General features: G+C 35.1%; 1 protein-coding gene across 1 annotated transcript in view; it reads left to right on the forward strand.

Moving 5' to 3' along the window:
• Window positions 1–20,931, forward strand: part of MALRD1 (MAM and LDL receptor class A domain containing 1) — a 679,682-nt gene that overhangs the window by 221,854 nt on the left and 436,897 nt on the right. The window contains exons 20-21 of the mRNA XM_054503207.1: window positions 13,813–13,989; window positions 16,427–16,589. Coding sequence (XP_054359182.1) covers window positions 13,813–13,989; window positions 16,427–16,589 — 340 coding nt within the window. The remainder of the gene's footprint in view (window positions 1–13,812; window positions 13,990–16,426; window positions 16,590–20,931) is intronic.

The following is a 20,931-nucleotide window of genomic DNA, read 5'->3' on the forward strand; positions in this document are numbered from 1 at the left end:
AATTCCTTTCTAGCTGTTTCGTAGATATTTTGTTTCTTTCTCTCTTGCTGTCTTCCATTGTGATCTGATGTTTTTCTGTAGGGGTATGCTTTGATTGCTTTCTCTTTACCTTTGGTGTATTTACTATAGGTTTTTGCTATGTGTTTAACATAAGGCTTACAAAAACAGCTTATAGTTACAACAATTCATTTTAAGCTGATAAAAACTTAATTTGAATTCCATACAAAAATCCTACACATCTTCCCATCCAAACATTTATGTTTTTACTTTCACAATTTACATCTTTTTATTTTTATAATATTTAATAATTCTAAATTCAGAATACAGAATACACACTAGTACTGTAATGATAATATGTAAATCACTTATAACTCCAAATACTAAAAGATAAATGTTATTAACAATAACTATAGCATCAGTAATTTGTTAATGCATATGCAGTATGTAAATAATTCTTATTTTTAATCTAATCCATTAGGCAAAATTAATTACATTTCCAGTAGGAACTTAGCCACGTAATACATTTCTATAGTTCTTTGCATAGCTGTAAAATGATGTTGTCTATTACCCGAGGAAACCGTGGTGAGGAATGATGACAGAGTTAGAGATATTTCCTTATATCTTGAATCAGATCTTCAGATTAGATTAGGAATTGCTCTGAGACATTTATATTAAAAAGTGTGTATTTCAAAGGAAGTATTTGCTTTTCATTATTCTTTCTGTCCTTCATTAGAAAGGCCAGAAGTATATTTTCTTCAACCGAACACATATGACAGGAATTTTCTTTCTTGCACCAAGGATTAATGGTGAGATAGCTGGTTTATTTAGAAAAATAAAACATTGACTACATCACAAAATACTGTCTGCAAATTGAAAAAGAATTTATGTGCTCTTTATTCTCTTTTAAATTTTCAGATTTCAGCATGCACATTAGAATTGTTAGTTACTAAAATTATTAGTTATTAGAATGTAAGTATTATATGAATATCCATGTTTACATTATTATTAGTATTTTAGTATTTTATTTTCCCAAGGATAACTGTTACTAAAGCAGTGGCACATTGTACAACTGATGATGCCTTCAAATTGATAAAATATGATGACTATTTTAAGGACGCTTAACGTAATTTTTATGATGTCCTCCGCCACACCTCACACACTAAATGTGTTGTTTTGTTGTTGTTGAACTGGGTTGATTACATTTTTGGCAACCCTTCTTATTAGCCTCAATGTCTCACCAGCTTTATTTACAAATGGTATTTAAGTCTTCCTTTATTCTGCAGAGAGGAATGCTTGTTTCAGTGTGAATCAAAAAGCAAGGGGAACAGTGTAAATACTATTGGCTTTATTTTTAAGATATCACCTGCAGCTTTTCATCTTCTAATGCGCTGTTTGGCGTATTCATTATATTTGTCTCAGAATAATAAATTACGTGAAAGCACTGTGTTTTGAAATATGCCTTTCTTTTGTATTTTTCTAAAGGAGGTGTAGACTCAGAAGAAAATACCAGATTATTGGAAAGTTTTGCAGTTTAATGTAAGATTTCAGGGGAAAAATAAAGAAATTTGAGCCTTGGTGATTGTAATCTTAAATATTCTGGTTTTAGCTTCTTTGGTGTAGTCTGTAAAGTGATTTAGCATATATATAGGAAAGAAAAATTTCGCCAAAGTCTGCAATATGTTCAATTAACAGTTTTATTGTGTTTTTAGAAAATAAAATTGAACAAATTATTCACTTAACTTATTTTAAAGTTAAAACTTTTACATTGTTTTACATTCTCTCTTAATTGAGAGAAATGCTAAATGTTAAACATGGAGAAGGTTGTCCAGATGGTTAGTTCACAGCTTGGAAATTTTCCATCTGCTACTTCAGTCATTTGTAGTCACATTCAAATATAGTAGAATACCTGTAAACATGGAAAATGTCATTGAATCTTTGTTTTAAAGCAAAAGTATTTCAAAAATTGCTGATTGGCTACCGGAGACAGAAAAAAAAAAAAAAAAAAAAAAAGCACTGCATAGTTTGTGGCAAACAGCTATAACACAGTTGTTATAATAGTATCCAAAGAATAGCTATGCTTTCATAAAATCTTTTTGCCTAGAAAGTATATCTAACATAGACACTTCAATAAAATCATACTAAACATAGTTCTTTTATCTTGTGAGTATAACTCCAAGTTATTGTACTAAGTGAAATAGAAGAAATATATGATATTCCCCAAAAGCTATAGATATTTAAACATTTTAAATTTTCTAAAGAGACTGTTTAAGCTTCAAGTATGCTTTTATATTTTTATATTAAATATATTTCTTAACTCAAAAAGTCACAGGGAAAACATATACATTGTTACCTACAGATAGATATAAAGTACAATGATTCATATTAGTCAAGCAACTCATTCAGTAATCATATGTCTAAAGTTGGTAATAATTTATCAAGGACTAGAGATGTTAAAATGTTGGTTTTATTTGTTTAATTATCAATGTGGGAATGGCTGTAGGGAGGGAAGTCTAGTATAAAACAAGTTGGAAAATCTATTTTACCAGAAAGAATATATTAGTGTGGCCTGAAGTTTATCATATTTGTTACAGTGAATTCACAGAGCGAGGAGTTAGATCACTGAGTCCATTTGGAGCCTGAGACATCTACTTATGAAATCTTCCACGTGACAGATGTGCAGATAATTTGGTTCCCCTGTGTCTCAGAGATGTGGAAGAAGATCAGATCAAACCAAACTAATCTCTGCTTCTTAGTGAGTGCAAACTTCAGTCATATGCATTTCATCTTTTCAATTTTTGTTTCATCTGCAAAGCTTTTAGTGTTCTTTGTTTGAAGAGACTTAAATCTATCATTGCTACCAATTTTGGCCTTATTCTAAGCAATTATAGGCCAACAAAACCCTATAAGCTTTGCAATGAGTTGAATATTTGCCCCACTCTACAATTCATATATTGAAACCTTAATCCCCATTGAGGTGGTATTTGGAAATGGGGCCTTTGAGAGGTAATTTGGAGTAGATTAGGTCATGAGGATGGGGTTCTCATGATGGGATTAGTGCTCTTACAAAAAGAGGATGAGACAGGAGCTCTCGCGCGCTCTCTCGCTCTCTTGCTCTCTCTTTCCATATACTGTGTAGTCATTTCTAGCATTACCTGAGTTAAGAGTGTGATACTTTAGAAAATATGCTTCTGCTTATTTGCAAAGTTAAATGAGTTGACCTCATGTCCCTTAGAGGAAAGTCTAAACAATGTGTGAGGACCAGAGAGTCCATCAGGAATCTTGCAGTCCTTGTCATGCCTCAGTCACACATGAAGAATTGGCCTGACCATGTTTCTGGATTCTGTTTTACTTCCACATCACAGAACCTGTGAAATCAGCTGCAACTCCATCTTCCCAGTTACAACCACCACCAATTGCAAAGTTCAGCTCCAAAAGAAGAAATGCTTTTCTCATTTAGCTCTTTTAGTGCTCTTCTCTTCAATGCAAGATGTTGGACTTACTTGGTTTGTAAAATTTCCTCATTCTGGTGGAGTAATAAATAAGGAAGTAATGAGAATAGGACTAAGAATTATAAACTCTTACAATGTTTTTGCTTAGAGTAGTTGTCCTTTTACTTACTCTCTGAAACCTTTTTAGGATAAAAATGAATTGTCTCTACTTTTCCTCAGTATGAACTCATTGGTCTCTCTTTCAAGTCATCCAACTCATGTCCATGATTTCTCTCTAATGATTATTCTCTAGTTAAGTTGAAATCAGAACTAAAGATGCAGTTCAGACTGTTGGTTTTGCTGAGCGTGGTGGCTCATGCCTGTAATCCCAGGACTTTGGGAGGCCGAGGCGAGTGGATCACCTGAGGTCAGGAGTTCGAGACCAGCCTGGCCAACATGGTGAAACCTGGTCTTTACTAAAAATACAAAAAATTAGATGGGCCTGGTGGTAGATGCCTGTAATCCCAGCTACTCAGGAGGCTGAGGCACAAGAATCGCTTGAACTGGGAGGCAGAAGTTGCAGTGATTCGAGATCGCGCCACTGCACTCCAGCCTGGGCAGCAGTGAGACTGTCTCTCTTCTCTCTCTTCTCTCTCTTTCTCTCTCACACACACACACACACACACCAACAACAAACAGACTGCTGGTTTTAGTAGTATGGAAGACCAGATGACCTAAAAACTGTGACACTATTTATTCCTAGAAATGTCAACTATAACATAACATGCATTGATTTAAATGTCAAGCTGAGCTTAAAAAGGGGAAATCTCCAGGTGAGAGGAAAAAAAGAGAGTATTGAGAAATAGAACAGAAAGACAAAGCAAATACCAGAGTTAGGGAGTAAGAGCATATGGGATGGACAAGATGGAGAAAAAGGGGAGAGGAGAGCCGGAAGTGAGTCAATTGCAAAAGAACCACAGTTAGGCTGATGATTGACTTCTCAACAGCAAGAACAGAAGTCAGAGGACAGATATAATTTTCAGAGTTCTGAAAACTATTAATTGTTAGCCTAAAGCAAAGCAAAACTTTTTCAGGAAAGAGGGTTAAGATGGCATTCAAAGGATAACACACACACACACACACACACACACACACACACACACGCACACACAAAATGATACTATTTCACTGCACCAGATTCTGCAGTTCAGACAAATGAACTATGTAAATGTGAATCTCAGAAAGACACAAAATGAGCTCAACCAGGGATGTGATGAAAAATGGCAAACACATGGATAAACCTAAATATACGAATGGATGGCAAGTACATAATGCATCTTGAATGTTTATATACTGCTGGGAAGTATAGAATTACTTTGGAAACCGGTTTGGTGTTATCTCCTAAAGTTGAAATTGTACATACCCCGTGACCAAGCAATTCCGTTTCTAGATACATAAGGAGAAATGTACAAAATGAGAAAACAATACCTTAGAAGAATCAACCCCAAAATCATTAATGGTAGAATGGCTAACTACAATATATTTTCATATAATAAAATATTAGACAGCATTCAGAATTACTGAATTACAATATACACATTAACACTAATGAATTAAAGTACTATCTTAAGGAAAATACCACATTGCATTGGTTAAAATCTCTGATCGTTGTAATCTCTGTTGCTGATACAGAGAAAGCTTCCATTCATCTAAAGTTCAAAACCCAAATACCATTTTATTTAAAAAGGACCTCCCTGATGTTTACTATATTCTGTCACTATTATTAGAATTTAAAAATGTTAGGCCAGGTATGGTGGCTCATGCCTGTAATCCCAGCACTTTGGGAGGCCAAGGCAGGCAGATCACGAGGTCAGGAGATCGAGACCATCCTGGCTAACACGGTGAAATCCCATCTTTACCAAAAACACAAAAAACTGGCCAGGCATGGTGGCACACGCCTGTAGTCCCAGCTACCTGGGAGGCTGAGGCAGGAGAATCACTTGAACCCGGGAGGTGGAGGTTGCAGTGAGCCGAGATCTCACCACTGCACTCCATCCTGGGCAACAGAGCGAGATTCCGTCTCAAAAAAAAAAAGTTAACTCATTTAATCACATAACAACCCAATGAAATAGAAACTGTGAGAGGATATTTGGTGCACCTGCAAATGAGGAAAATCATAAAAGCAAATAAATGAAAAATGATTCAGTATACTACTCACCTTGAGAGATGAGCAATGAGGGGTTAGAATCAGCAGAAAAACACCGGAGGCTTCAAAACTGTCAGGAAATTGACATTTCATAAACAGACTGGTAGGTTCATATCTTTTATTCTTTAAAGCAGGCATATATTTTACTCATTTTTATTCATGTATAATAAAAATTTATACATTTCATAATAAAATGTAAATAAGTGAGAAAAGTTTGTGCTGCTCAATAGACTAATAGATCAAAACTGGCTATTTATATAAATTAGATTATAATCATAGATGATATACAATAAAGTCTAAAGTAAAGACTTAAATGTGCAAACCACAATTAACAAAATTTAAAAATTATAGAAACATCTGGAATATTAGAGAAAAAAATTAGAGAAACTTTAAGGCATTAACCATAAAATAAGTGATTGATAAATTAAAGGTCATTAATTTTTTTTTTTTTTGAAGGACGTCATACAAAACAAAAAGACATTTTACAGACTAGGAGAATATATTTGTCATACAATTGAATAAGAGGATTAGAATGGAGTATGTGGAATATAAACCTGTAAATAAGAAAACTATAATCCAATTGGAAAAAGAATAGGAGATATGAACCATCAGTTATAAGCCAGAGCAAAATACCAAAGTGGCCCTTTAAAAATATGTATTTAAAAATATTTCATTTTAAATTTTATCTTTTATTTATTTTTATTATATTTTAAGTTCTGGGATACATGTGCAGAGCGTGCAGGTTTTTTAAGTAGGTATACATGTGCCATGGTGGTTTGCTGCATTCATCAACCTGTCATCTAGGTTTGAAGCCCTGCATGCATTAGCTATTTGTCCTAATGCTATCCCTCCCATTGCCCTCCATCCACCACAGGCTCCGGTGTGTGATGTTCTCCTTCTTGTGTCCAGGTGTTCTTATTGTTCAACTCCTACTGAGAGTGAGAACGTGTGGTGTTTAGTTTTCCATTCCTGTGTTAGTTTGCTGAGAATGATGGTTTCCAGCTTCATCCATGTCCCTGCAAAGGAAATGAACTCATTCTTTTTTATGGCTGCATAGTATTCCATGGTGTATATGTGCCACATTTTCTTTATCCAGTCTATCATTGATGGATATTTGGGTTGGTTCCAAGTCTTTGCTATTGTAAATAGTGCTGCAATAAACATATGTTTGCATGTATCTTTATAGTAGAATAATTTATAATCCTTTGGGTATATATCCAGTAATGGGATTACTGGGTCAAATGGTGTTTCTGGTTCTAAATCCTTGAGGAATCGCCTCACTGTCTTCCACAATGGTTAAACTAATTTACACTCCCACCCAAAATATTTTTTGATGTAAAAATTACGTAATTTTTACAATCTCAATAATTTTCATAATTTCCATAATTAGGAAAATACAAATTAAAACGTCAAATGTCAAATGCAAGGATGTGGAGCAACAGGAATTCACGTTCATTGCTGGTAGAAATACCAAATTATATAGCCGCTTTGAAAAAGGTTTGATATTTTCTTCTAGAATTAAACATAGTCTTACCATGTCATCCAGCAATCAAGTGCTTTAGTATTTACCCAAATGAGTATATTCACACAAAAAACCTGGATATAGATAGGTGTTTATAGCAGCTTTATTCACAATTGCTAAAACTTGGAAGCAACCAGGATGTCCTTCAGTAGATAAATAGGTAATAAACTGGATCACATCCAGAGAAAAATATTATTCAGTGCTAAATAAATGAGTTGTCAAGCTGAGTTGTGAAGGAAATTTACCTGCCTATTACTAAGCAGAAGAAGCCAATATGAAAAGGCTACATACCCTATGATTCTGACAATATGACGTTCTGGAAAAAAGCAAAACTATGGAGATAGTAAAAACATTAGTGTTTGCCATTGTTTAGGGGAGAGGGTAGGATGCATAGATGGACGATTTTTAGAGCAGTGAAACTAGTCTGCATGATACTGTCATTGCTGATCTAAGTGCTGACAGGAATAGGGTGTCAGATTTGGGATTGATGAGAACAAAAAGATATGCCAGTGTCCAACAAGCATATGAAAAGATGCTCAACATGACCAAATAAGGAAAATGGAAATCAAAACCACAATGAGACATCACCTCATACCCATTAGGATGGCCACTATCCAAATAATAAAAAATAGCATTAGTGAGAATATAGAGAGATCAAAATTCTTGTGCATTCTTGGTGGGACTGTAAAGTGGTTTAGCCATTATGGAAAGCAGTATGACCATTCCTCAAAAAATTAAAAATAGAATTATCCTATGATGTAGCAATGCTACTTTCAGATACATGTCCAAAATTATTCAAAGCAGAATCTTGAGATTTTTGCCTCCCCTTGTTCGTTGCTACATTATTCACAATAGCTAAGGGGTGGAAGAACCCAAATGTCTATTAACAGATGATTGGATAAAGAAAATGTGGTATATACATACAATGGAATATTATGCAGCCTTAAGGGGGAAGGAAATCCCATCACATGCTACCATATAGATGCTGTGGACTGAATGTATTTTCCCAAAATTTATATGTTGACATTCCAACCCCCAACGTGATGGTATTTGTATGTGGGATAATTAGGTCAGGAGAGTAAAGCTTTCATGGGTGGAATCAATGCCTTTATAAAAAGACAGGAGAGAGCTTGCTTTTTCTCTCCCTATTCTCTACCATGTGAGAATACAAGGAGAAAATGGCCAACAGCAAACCAGGAAGTGGGCCAGACACCACTTCTGCTGGCACCTTGAGCTTACACTTCCCAGCCTTCAGAACTAAGATAAATAAATGGCTGTTTAAGACACTCAGTGTGTAATGTGTTATAGCAGCCTGAACTGACTAAGACAATGGATTAACCTCGAGGACATCATGCTAAGCTAAATAAGCCAGTTACGAAAGTACAACTATTATAGGACTCAACTCATATCAATATCATAGAAACAAATGTAGAAATATCATAGAAACAAATGTAGAAAGGTGCTTGCCGAGAGCTGGGGGGAGGGAGGAAGGAAGGAGAACAAGTGTTTAATGGATATAGTTTCTGTTTTTTGAGATTAAAAAAAGCTCTACAGATGTGTTGTACCACCATGTGACTAGCCTTAATACTATTTACCACAACAAAAACAATTAGAAAACAAACATGAGAAAATACAAATTGGTACAAACTAGTATTTGGATAAGGGTCCCTCTGTAGGCATTAGTGAAGGGGCAGAAAGAGGAAGAATGAGGTCTGAGCTTTATAGAAAGGTTTTCTTTCTTTCTATTCTTTCTTCCTCATTTATTTGTTAATATAAGGATCTGAAACAATGCTATAATAACAATTTATTTAGTCTTAGTGGTGGAGTCACATATCTATTATATAATTTTCTTAATTTATATGAATGTTTAAAGTTATTCATATTTAAAGTCATTTTCTTAAAGAAAAGATGTAATTGAATCTGAAGCAGTTCAGTTGATGTCTTCTTTGTCTCAAATGCAAAGTTATTGACACTCAATTCGCTGGGCTTCTGTCCTGCCCTAAAATGCTCTTCTCTTGAAGGAAGAATAATAAAATCAGAAATCGGCCAGGTGCAATGGCTCACGCCTGTAATCCCAGCACTTTGGGAGGCCGAGACAGGCGGATCACGAGATCAGGAGATCGAGACCATCCTGACTAACACGGTGAAACCCCGTCTCTGCTAAAAATACAAAAAAATTAGCCGGGCGTGGTGGCGGGCGCCTGTAGTCCCAGCTACTCGGGAGGCTGAGGCAGAAGAATGGCCTGAACCTGGGAGGCGGAGCTTGCAGTTAGCAGAGATCGCACCACCGCACTACAGTCTGGTTGACAGAGCACGACTCTGTCTCAAAAAATAAAAATAAAAATAAAAATAAAAAATAAATCAGAAATCAGTAAATCCTAAGTATTTGTGACTAGAAGTGTATTATCAAGCAAGTTTAAAGTAGTACAGTCAGTGAAGAGCATCATATATGTGTTTCCATTTAGCTGTTTATTGAAGTTTCTGTGTATTAAGGCAAGATGATTAACTGTAAATCTCTATTTCCATAAATATACATAATATACATCAATGTGAAGAACAGGAAAACGTGTGATCCACTGTTTTTTAAGGCTTTTATTGTTCTAGTAATGTGTATTTACCCTGAGCTTGGAACACAAATTTACCCATTCTCTCTTGAAATTAACGCATTTCAAAATAGCTGCCTAAATTAGAGCATAGAACATTTTTCTCAGTGGAAATGACAATCATCTCTGTGGAATTAAAATCTTTGTCTTAAACCAAAACCTTATTATCTAAATATGGAACAAACCAGCTTGGATGAGCATGTGCTAAAGTGAAAGAACTTGACATTCTGCTTTGATTAAAGGCAAACTTTCATTGAAACTTTGACAAAATAACGTCACTTTCCAGATGACATTTTTGATACAGGACATACAAATAAAAAGTTTACATGCATCTTCTAATGCATTTTAATTATATATATTTTCAGTAAAATTATGTAAGTGAATTATGCTCTGAAATGTCACAGCAAATTTAGCGATCAAATTAGAAGATTATTTTTAAGACCTTGTATTTAAACATTTTAAAAGGATGATTTTCAAAGAAATTTGTTCCATATATTCCACTGAGACATATAAAATATCCATCAACCTGGCCATTGAATGTTTTGCAGTTCTCAGCAAATTCCCTCAGAAGTGATTTTTATAATCTCATTATAGATTTATTTGAAAATAATTTTTCATCAAGGCTAGCAAATTTTTCTTTCTCTGATTCAAACTCTGTCCTTCAAGATCTTTAAAGTCATCAGCATTGAAAAATGATAAAATGATTCTCTTTTTAATTTTTTTCACATTTTATTATAATGTTGGATGCATTAGATTTCTATGGAAGGTAATAACTTTCACCTCTAATTGGGTTCTTATTTTTGTTCAATGACTTAGATGTGAGTATATCCAACTGGATGTGAGATAAAGTTTCCAACCTGTTAAGATCTCCTTTTTGTGTGTTGCTGTCATTGGCTTTTTATTTTAGGATAGAAAATATTTCTTTTTACATTTATTTTATTTTGATTGTTTAATTTTTTATTTTTAGTTTGGTTGGGGGGTGGGAAGGTGGGGTCTTGTTCTGTCACCCAGACCAGAGTGCAGTGGTGTGATCTCGGCTCACTGCAGCCTCAACCTCCCCAACTCAAGTGATTTTCCCACCTCAGCCTCCCACGTAGTTGGAACTACAGGTGTGGGCCACCATGCCCAGCTAATTTTTGTAGTTTTTATTTTTGTAGAGATGAGGTTTCACCATGTTGCCCAGGCTAGTCTCAAAATCCTAAGCTCAAGTGATCCACCTGCCTTAGCCTCCAAAAGTGCTGGGATTATAGGTGTAAGCCACCATACCTGGTGAGAAAATATTTCTTGTCCCTAAAAACTGACTCCTTCTCTTCTATATTTTATATATCTGATCTTGGGGAATAGAACGCTCATTTACTTAACAATCCATTAATCATTTCAAACTCACCCCTATGGGATCAGAATACTATTTCCTTGGTCTTAGTCTCTCATGTAGACTGAGCTCTTTCTGGTAGCCTGATATTCCTCGTGTCTCTTCATCCTCTTATTCATTCCTTCCCAGAGGAAGGAAGAGCAACAATGGATTGGTGAGTTTTCAAGAAGAATCTGAGTGTGCATGCGTGGTCCCTCACCTCCTCTTTTCTTTTTAGTGTTTACTAGCTGAGGAAATATGAAATCTGGTCAACTCTTCCTTGCTGTAGTTTCACACAGCGTAGCCTGGAAGACTTAGTTTGGGTTCTTATTTCTGGATTTCACATTTTAGAAGACCACTTGTCTACAGAAATAGGAAATTTTCTTCAGGATTAGCTATATCAATAAAAAGTTGATATTTTGATCTATCCTCAATCTTAGGTCTTAAGTGCCTCTGCACTTGAGCTAAGAAATAAACTACTAGTTATTGGACTTTCCCCAGATTCCCAACCGCATGTAAATCCCCAGTCCTCCAGATACTGGACGTTTAATATTGCTTGGATTTTTGCTCTTTCCTTTAAACCATCTCTGCTTTGGTTTATTAGTTGACTGGATTAAAGAAAGAGGTTAACTATTGTAACTATTATTTTTTTCCAGTGTTAGAGCAACCTACAATTCATGCTTCACACTGATGACAAAAAGTACATCTTGAAGTAGACATTTTATATCTTGTTATTTCTCCGCATTTTTGTGTGTTTATTTCAGACTCCTAAGTTGATTTCAGCTGGCTCTTTATGGTAACTGTCTACTCTCCAGTTCCATATCTAATGAGTCAATCAGATGCATGCTTATCATATCACAAGATATTATCATGTTAAACTCTCACAGTATTTAAAATAAAAAAGTTTAATGTATTTCCATGCATTCACACAAGTTTTTTCTCATTGCCCATAAAGACCTTGTATTCTTTTTCACCTAGCAAGATGAGCTCATCCACCTTTGAAAGTCAGTTTAAGCATCAGCTTGCCAAGGCATCTTATTTGACTCCCATCTGATATATGGTTTTCCTCTGTTTCCTTTCAATACACTGTGAAATCTTCCATTTGTTATTTTATTCATTCATCCACTCTGGTATTCATTCATCCGTCTGTCCATCCATCCATCCATCCATCTATTCACTTGTCAATGTTAGCATACCCACCATATACCATGGTCTGTGAATTGTGCTATGGATGCAGGGATGAAAGATGCCATTCTTGCTTCCCTGGAGTTATATCTTTACCATAAATTTATCACAAATACCTGTAATGAAAGATATATCTGACTGCCTTGTCCACTAGATGTAAACTATTTAATGGCAGAGACGGCATGTTTGACTTGTGTTCTGTGCAGGAAATGCGTGAGGAGAGAAGGAAAGGCACACACACAATACCTTTAAGGGTAAACAAGCTTTATCCCACATAAAGAGCAATGCAGATATAATAAGCAAATTATATAGTAAGCAAATTAACATAAGCAAATTGATATAATAAGCAAATGGTATAATAAGCAAATTGCAATGGGAAGGGGAGAAGGGAAAAGATATATACATATTTACACTCACCAGACTATGGAGGATTCACCACCAAAGTTGGAAGCAACATCCTGGGCTCCAGAGTTGCACACTGCACTCACCAGACAATGGAGGATTCACCACCAGGCCCGGAAGCAGTGGCCTAGGCTCCAGAGTTGGCCACTCGTCCATGCACAGAGGAGGAGAGGTCTCATGAAGTTTCGGAGCAGTCTGGGACCCTAGCTCTTTTTGTAATGAGTTGTTTGGCGTGAGGTCCAGTCATAAGGGTCCTTCGTGACTGGGCCCAAGGAACACAAAAAGGTTGACTTGTTTTTGCGATTGTCTGTTGTTTTTTAATAACTAACGTATAGGAATAGATTGAAATAGAGATTTCTTTTAAACGACGCTGGATGAAAGCCTCAAGGGGCTCACACTGTCCGTTCTGGGACTTGGTGATCATTCTTTGTGTCCATGTTCAATTCAGTTCAAGTTTAATATTTAACTTTTTCTCCACAGCTTGGATGCCCTGCATCTAACATGTGTATGGCACAGACATGTTATCAATACACGTTTATTGAATAACTAATAAATCAATCAACATCTATAAATGTCTTCCATCCTCAGTAATTTCAGAAATTGTAATCTTGTACAAAATTTCTAGATGAGGATTTCTGGTTTGATTCTTTCCTGAAACCTTGAATTTTAAATAAGGGAAAGTATGTTAAACGAAGATGAGGAGATGTTAGATTTATTGTAGCAGTAGAAGAACAAAGGTTATTTACCTAGTAAATTAGAAAGTTATTTGGATCTTTACTCTGGCTCTTAATTGCAGAATCTGAAACTCCCTTGGTTCCTGCTGATTCTCTAAACCCTGTCCTTGGGCCTCCCATTTATTTGGTGAGCTCTGAATAGCTTTCCAGTAATTTCCATCTGTACCTTCATCATTTTTCATGATCAAAGATATTTAGTTATTTACTGTTACTAAAAACGAGAACCTCAATTTAATTTTAGCAGAGTAGCCGATACTACCCACTGTTCTCTATGATATTAATTGTGAGGCATATTTAGAAAGCTTCATTGTGTAAAATCTTTAAAGAAGTAGAAAACCAGAAAACCTGCTAAATGATGCTTGTATATTATTTCTTATCAAGGTAATTTGCCAGCAGACCTCCCAACTCCACCGGAAACCTCAGTTCCTGTAACATTACCTCCACACAACTGCACAGACAATGAATTTGTCTGCAGGTCTGATGGTCACTGCATCGAAAAAATGCAGAAATGTGATTTTAAATATGACTGCCCTGACAAATCAGATGAAGCATCCTGTGGTAGGTAGATTCTTAAAATTTGTTTAAATATTGCTACAAAATAGATAAGAAAATACAAGTGTAATCTCTAAGTAGCACAGCCTAGTATCGTAGTTAGATATTTTCAACATGAGTTAGAGCAACTTCTAAATGTAACAGTTATTCATACAGAAAATTGTAATGGAAGAATCAGAATTCATTTTCTACCAGGCCCAGTAAGAAGTAAGTGTCTTTAGATTAATGTTTTGGATTCAAAACTATTGTTTTCACAAACTTTACTCGACTCTGGGAGTAGCATTTAGTAGCTCTTTCCATCCATTCCCTTTGATCTGTACTCCTCACACTATAAAATACGGAATGTTTAGGGAGGTAGCTTTATAGTACTGTCAAATTAATTCATTCAAATTTTGCCATTGCCAAAATGCACATACAACATTAGTACTATCAAAATATGCAGAGTTCATGAGAAAACCTATCTGAATGCAAATAAGACCTTTATCCCCTGTGTCCTGGTTTTTACCTGCCAATTCAATGGTAACTGCCAATTCAATGGCTTTTCCTAAATGGATCAGAGACAAACTATTTAATTTAAAAGTGGACTTCTCAGCCAAAGATATAGTCTGAGAGGAGAAAAATTAATCTGTGTCTGAATGAGCAAAGCATAGGATCAGAAGGGGTAAACACTTTGTAATATCTTTCCCTTCTCTCTTCTTCATGGAGTAGCCTGTGAATTGACTGTACCATCATATTTCTCAAGTGTCTTGATAATATTAAGGGCTTAGAACAGGCAGATAACACAGAGCAGTGAAACTCTTGTTTTATGTCAACCTTGTGAAGAAATTCTAGGACTTAAGAAATCCATTGAGGTTCATATTTATTCTTTTAATCCAGAAAAAATGTTTTTTAATGTACAAGTACACCACCAATTAACTATCTAATCTAGACTAAAAAAGTCATAAAATCAAAGCTGACTCACTTCCTGCATAAGATAAGACAGTAATTAACTCAAGCTAGCCAGGGATTTATATCATGCATCACAGATGGAAAATAATACAATGGAAGGTGTGGTGGTGTTCAGACTTGCTCATTGGAAGGCATTCGAATCCCCTTATGCTCTTATATAAGTTGTAGTGTTTGTAAGAGTTTATACAAAACCTAATTAATTACACATAATGAGTATCTTTAGGGAATACTGAATTTCCTCTAAGTTCAACTTTATCATTTTAGTAATATCATTTATGATTAGAGGGGAAGTTTTGATAAATTCTTTAAATGTCCTAAATGAATGCCTACTATTAAGTTATTGTTAATCAATTCTCCTGAGGCAGGAGAATTGCTTGAGCCTGGGAGGGGGAGCCAAGATCATGCCAATGCACTCTGGCCTGGGTGACAAAGTGAGATGATGTCTCAAAAAAAAAAAAAAAAAAAAAAAAACAATGAACACATAACATGAGATCTACCCTCTTAACAAAATGTTAAGGGTACAATACATTATGGTTGACTCTAGTATAAATTTTACAGCAGATCCCTGGAACCTATTCATCTTGCTTGACATGTTATATTTTCTAATACTTCTATAAAAAGCCTCCAAATTATATATTTTAAATGATATGAAGAACAGAGATATATTGTATCCTAAATCCCTTCACAAGATAAACAATTAATGTCAGAGATTAACTAATACACGTGAATGTCATGACTAAAAACACTTTTTTAAATGTTTCCTTTTCAGATTTTACATTAACTCATATACCCAAATTTCTAAATGGTCATAGTGGTATGCTGCCACTGTTAATGTCATTTAAAAGCTAGAGTGCAAACCAGGTTTTCTATAGTATACACAAGAATTTCATTGAATTGAATATTTCTTTTTTATTCAGCAGTGGAAGATTTTAGACAGACACATGAACACATTCAGAGAGAGAATTCAGACGACAGTTTTACACATAACCTATACATTTTAAAAAATTGCTGGACCTGTAATTTCCTGTGATATTAGAATAAAATTATTACAAGAATCTGTAAAACTTTCCAGGAAACAGGTCCAATATAAAAGTTATTGGAAACCTTGTTGCTTAAACTGAAGTTGGGAATTAGCAATAACCCCTTCAGAGACTGAGAAAAGAACAGACTTGTCAGAACTTGGAGATCATGCAAGCAATGAAATTGCTTAATGGAAGTGCTTAAATTGCTGCTTTAGAAGCTAATTAAAATCTCACCTCCTCATGAAACCAGATCATTAGTATATGTATTTTTTCCTATAAATATTTGACTAGAATAAACCTAGATTTCTTTGAAACTCTTCCAGTGATTTTACAAACCATTTGCCTAATTATTTTAATAATGTTTAAAAGTTACATTATAATTAAAAACAAGAGTAAGAAAGTGCTGATTAAGATTGTACAGATAGAAATTGCCACTTACTAGCTCACCTTTTCTTTGTTCTACCCTGTCCAAGTTATGGAAGTTTGCAGCTTTGAGAAAAGAAGCCTGTGTAAATGGTATCAACCAATCCCAGTACATTTACTTCAAGATTCAAACACATTCAGGTGGGGGCTTGGGAACGGGATTGGCATTCACCATGGCGAAGAAAACCACAGGCCATCAGTGGATCATACACAGTAAGTGACCATGTATTTTGAATATGTCTCCTGGGAAATATTTATTAAGCATCTCCTAAATTTCTGCCCCCACCACCTTATCCTAGGCCAATGCTATTGTAAAGACAAATGTTAAGTTGAAAAGAAGGCTGAGTGTTTTCTTTCATACAAAATGGAAAAAATATCAATTAAAATCGCAAGAACAAAAAACCAAACACCGCATATTCTCACTCATAGGTGGGAATTGAACAATGAGAAACATGGACACAGGAAGGGGAACATCACACTCTGGGGACTGTTGTGGGGTGGGGGGAGGGGGGAGGGATAGCATTGGGAGATATACCTAATGCTAGATGACGAGTTGGTGGGTGCAGCGCACCAGCATGGCACATGTATACATATGTAACTTACCTGCACATTGCACACATGTACCATAAAACCTAAAGTATAATAATAATAATAATAATAATAAAAGAAAAAAAAAACAATGAATGCTCTCGTGAATTTCATAGAAACCAAAGAGCATGAATAAGTGAACAAAATAATTTAATATTATCACTCTTTGAAAAGCCCTGTTAATATATTGTTTTTAAAATGATCTATGGATTTCTTCCCTCCCCAAATCTCTTTTCTCCTTCTTCTCTTTTCCATCTCCTCCACCACCTCCTCCTCCCATTTCCTCTTCTTCAGCCTCCCTTTTTTCCCTCTCCCCTTTCCCCTTTCTCTCTTTCTACTTTTTCTCACTGCGATGTGTATTTGTCACACATGTATGAACACAGGTAAATGTGCAGGTTTTCAACATAGATGAAAAGATTTTTCCACTTTTCAATAAATCATGCCATTAAATATTCATCATTATTTGCATTTCACTGTAATGACTTTCAACAATTTACTAATCTGTTCTCAACTAGTGGATTTCGCAGTTAATTTCACATTATCTCAATATTATAAAGTTGCTTCAAAGAAGAAATAGAGTGCTTACTGTGTGAGAACGCTGAGGTAGGCACTAGAAATAAAGGAGTGACTGAAACAGATGATCCTTGGCTCTCATTAGGGAGACAGGCAGTAAGTCAATAAATAGAAAGCGCTGCAGATGGTGTTAACTGCTACACAGCAGAATGGAAACAAGGAAAGGGTTTGTTAGTGATGGAGCGTTTCTTTCTGAATGGAACACAAAGGGAAAGGCCCTCAGCTGGGACCATGCAGGAAGACCAGCGTGGCTGGGGTGGGACAAGAAGAGCAGGCTACACAACAAATGTAATTTTTTTTCTTTATTGTGTTGACTATTAAGGCTTTCGTCCATTTTGAACTTTTTTCACTTTTGTGAAATGCATGAATATTTTCTAGTGTTGTAAGCATGTTTGTATTTTACATACCAACTTTTTCTGTCTACCACTTTCATCTTTATGTATCACATGTAACAAATTTTTATCACAGTGACTGCATGCATCTAGTCTAAAAGTGTCAAAGAGAATTGACAGTCTTATAATGACAGCTGTCATTCCTTCATTAACATCAATCCAATTCCCTGGAGATACCCTATTATGTCCTAAGATTATTCCTCTATACTTTTCTCACTTTTATTAGGGACTGGTTATAGGTGCTAGTCCATATTTATAAAGGAATATATAGTCATTTCTTGATTCAAAAATTTTGGCTTCCTCTATTGACATATTATGAGGAATGGAACCTCTATTCCTCTCCCCACATTCTTATTTCTCTCCCTCCCATCATTCTGACTGTGTATATTTATACACAGTTCTGTTTAAATTTTAGCTTAGCAGTATTCTGATTCTTTTGAAATTTCTGAGCTAGATATTGCATGATGATTGTTTCTTTTGTTTATATTTTTATGTGAAAATTAATAGTTTTCTTACCTTTTATTTTCCATAGATGTTTTATGAACTTAATGTTGTTTTCCTCAATGTCAATTGCAGTATCAATTTGCATTCCCCTAAACCAACTAGGGAAAATGATTGATATTTAGTAATGGTGCTGGAATATTTGATTTTTCATATAAAAATTACACATGTAAATTTAAAAACTATACCATGTAGTTTTGTGTAACTATGCTCTATGATGTTGAGGTGAAGACAAATCACCTAGCAATGCATTCCTCAGAACTTATTCCTGTCATTAAGTGACACATGACTGTATATAGTTATATAGTTGTTCAGCTCGATTTTTATTAGGACTTGTTTATAGGGAGCAGAATCTAAGACATAGGTGGAATTATTAATGTTACCTTGGAAGAAGGATATTCCTTGCTGTATAACAAGCAGGGAGAAAGAATGTGTTGGTACTGACTCAGATGAATTTATGAATTAAAAAAAATTAAGCAACATGACATACAAAGTAATTTAATGGATTTTTTCAAGTACCCATCTTTCAAGGCCTCGTCTTTTTTTTTTAAGTTTTAATTTTTTTCTTTTTTGGAGTCTCACTCTGCCACACAGGCTGGAGTGCAGTGGCTCAATCTCAGCTCACTGAAACCTCTAGTTTTAATTTTTGTGGGTACATGGTAGATGTATATATTTATGGACTACATAAGGTGTTTTGATACAGGCATGCAATGTATAATAATCATATCATGGAGAATGGGGTATCCATCCTCTCAAGCATTTATCCTTTGAGTTACAAACAATCTGGTTACTCTCCTTATTTTAAAGTGTACCATTATTATTGATGATAATAACCCTGTTGTGCTATTAAATAGGTCCTATTCATTCTTTCTATTTTTTGTACCCATTAATCATCCCCACCTCCCTCCCAGCCCCTTGCTACCCTTCCCAGCACAAGTATTCATCCTTCTCTGGCTTCTTTTTCATGTGTCATTTTCTTTACCTTTTCTTTACATTTTTCCTTGTTCATTTGCTCCTCACATTTACATGGTAATAATTATTTTAAGTAGGGATTTTGTGACCTCATTTTGTTCTTTGTTATTTATTTTAGTATCTTCTCTTTTTCTGAGGATCGGTAACTAGTATCTTTCCCCTGTTTTGTAGTCCACAATTCTATTGTGTGCCCAAGTCCTGCGAGACCCCATCCTTCGTCCTCTCATTCTGATGATTCCAGGGAAATGTTATTGCAGATGCTCTTATGTTAAAGAATCTTTTCAAAATCTTTATGCCCTTTACAGCCCTCTCCACAGTTAAAACTTCACAACCCCCAGACTCTGTAGCCACTGCTTCAAAGAAAACTAATGGTGTCTCTGCTGCTCTGTCTGGGACCTCCTTCTGCAGATGGGCCTTATACCCAAGAGATTCACAATATCTTTAGCATCCAGTTATTTTCTTTAGGCTGATTTTCCACCTCCCTGCTTTTGGAGCTCTCTTTTGCCATTGTTTTTGTTCTACTAAGATGGCTCCAGTTTTTTATGTAATATTTTTTAATTTTTAAATTTTTTTATTTAAAAGATTTTTTCTTTTATTTTTTTCCCTTGGGCTGCTTCTGACTCACAAAAAAAGCAAAAGGCACTTACAGAAAGTTTTTGTGGCTTATATCAATAAACGACATCTTATGAATAATCTATAAGTCCATTAAGAAAAGGTGGACTGGAATTTCACGTATAAGTGGTAAAGGTAGAAGTAGTAATATGTCAAAGTAGTATAAGGCAGTAATTTATATTTCCTCTCACCCTACCACTTTCAATAGACTGAACATTTCCTGAGGAATCCCAGGAGCTGTGATTTCCCAATCTGTTGCATTATTTTCAGGTGTCTGGTGCATAATAGGCCTCAACAATTATTTGTTGAATTAATTAGTTGCTGATTCACATCAATATATTTGTGTTTTATAATTATAGGCTACAGAACACAAAATTAAGTTTTAAATAGGAATTCTTAATAGTCAGATAATATTTAACATATGTGCTCTACATGACACTAAATCGTGGAGAAGGGAATGGCACCTAACCTTGTATCTCCTCTCCTTTTCTTCTTTTCTCTCTAGGCTCGTTCCTCAGCCAAGGAAGGCTTGATATTTTTTCTTTTCTTAAAAAATAGTTCTTATGCATCAGATATCCTACTCTATAGCTTATAGTAAGATTCTAAGCTTAGTTTGCCACATTTTGTTTTTTGTGTTTGAAGGAAAATTTTTCTAATTTTAAAATGGCTTTTCTCTCTCAGGCATCTTGCTATAGAAATTTAAAGCCAGGTTTTTAAGGATATTGTTTTGGAAATAGTTCTCAAGATTAGTTTTAAAAATTGAAAGGCTTTCTGTCAATTCTTGTCTCTTTCTCTGATCCCAGCTCTCTTGGAGACAACGATTGCTTCTGGCTCAGTAAAGTAAGGATTATTTATAAGCAAGTATAAGAGAAAAAAACCACAATAATATATTTGAAAATATTCTCTTGCTTTATACA

This window comes from Pongo pygmaeus, chromosome 8 (assembly GCF_028885625.2).
Source record: "Pongo pygmaeus isolate AG05252 chromosome 8, NHGRI_mPonPyg2-v2.0_pri, whole genome shotgun sequence".
In the NCBI taxonomy this organism is placed as follows: domain Eukaryota; kingdom Metazoa; phylum Chordata; class Mammalia; order Primates; family Hominidae; genus Pongo; species Pongo pygmaeus.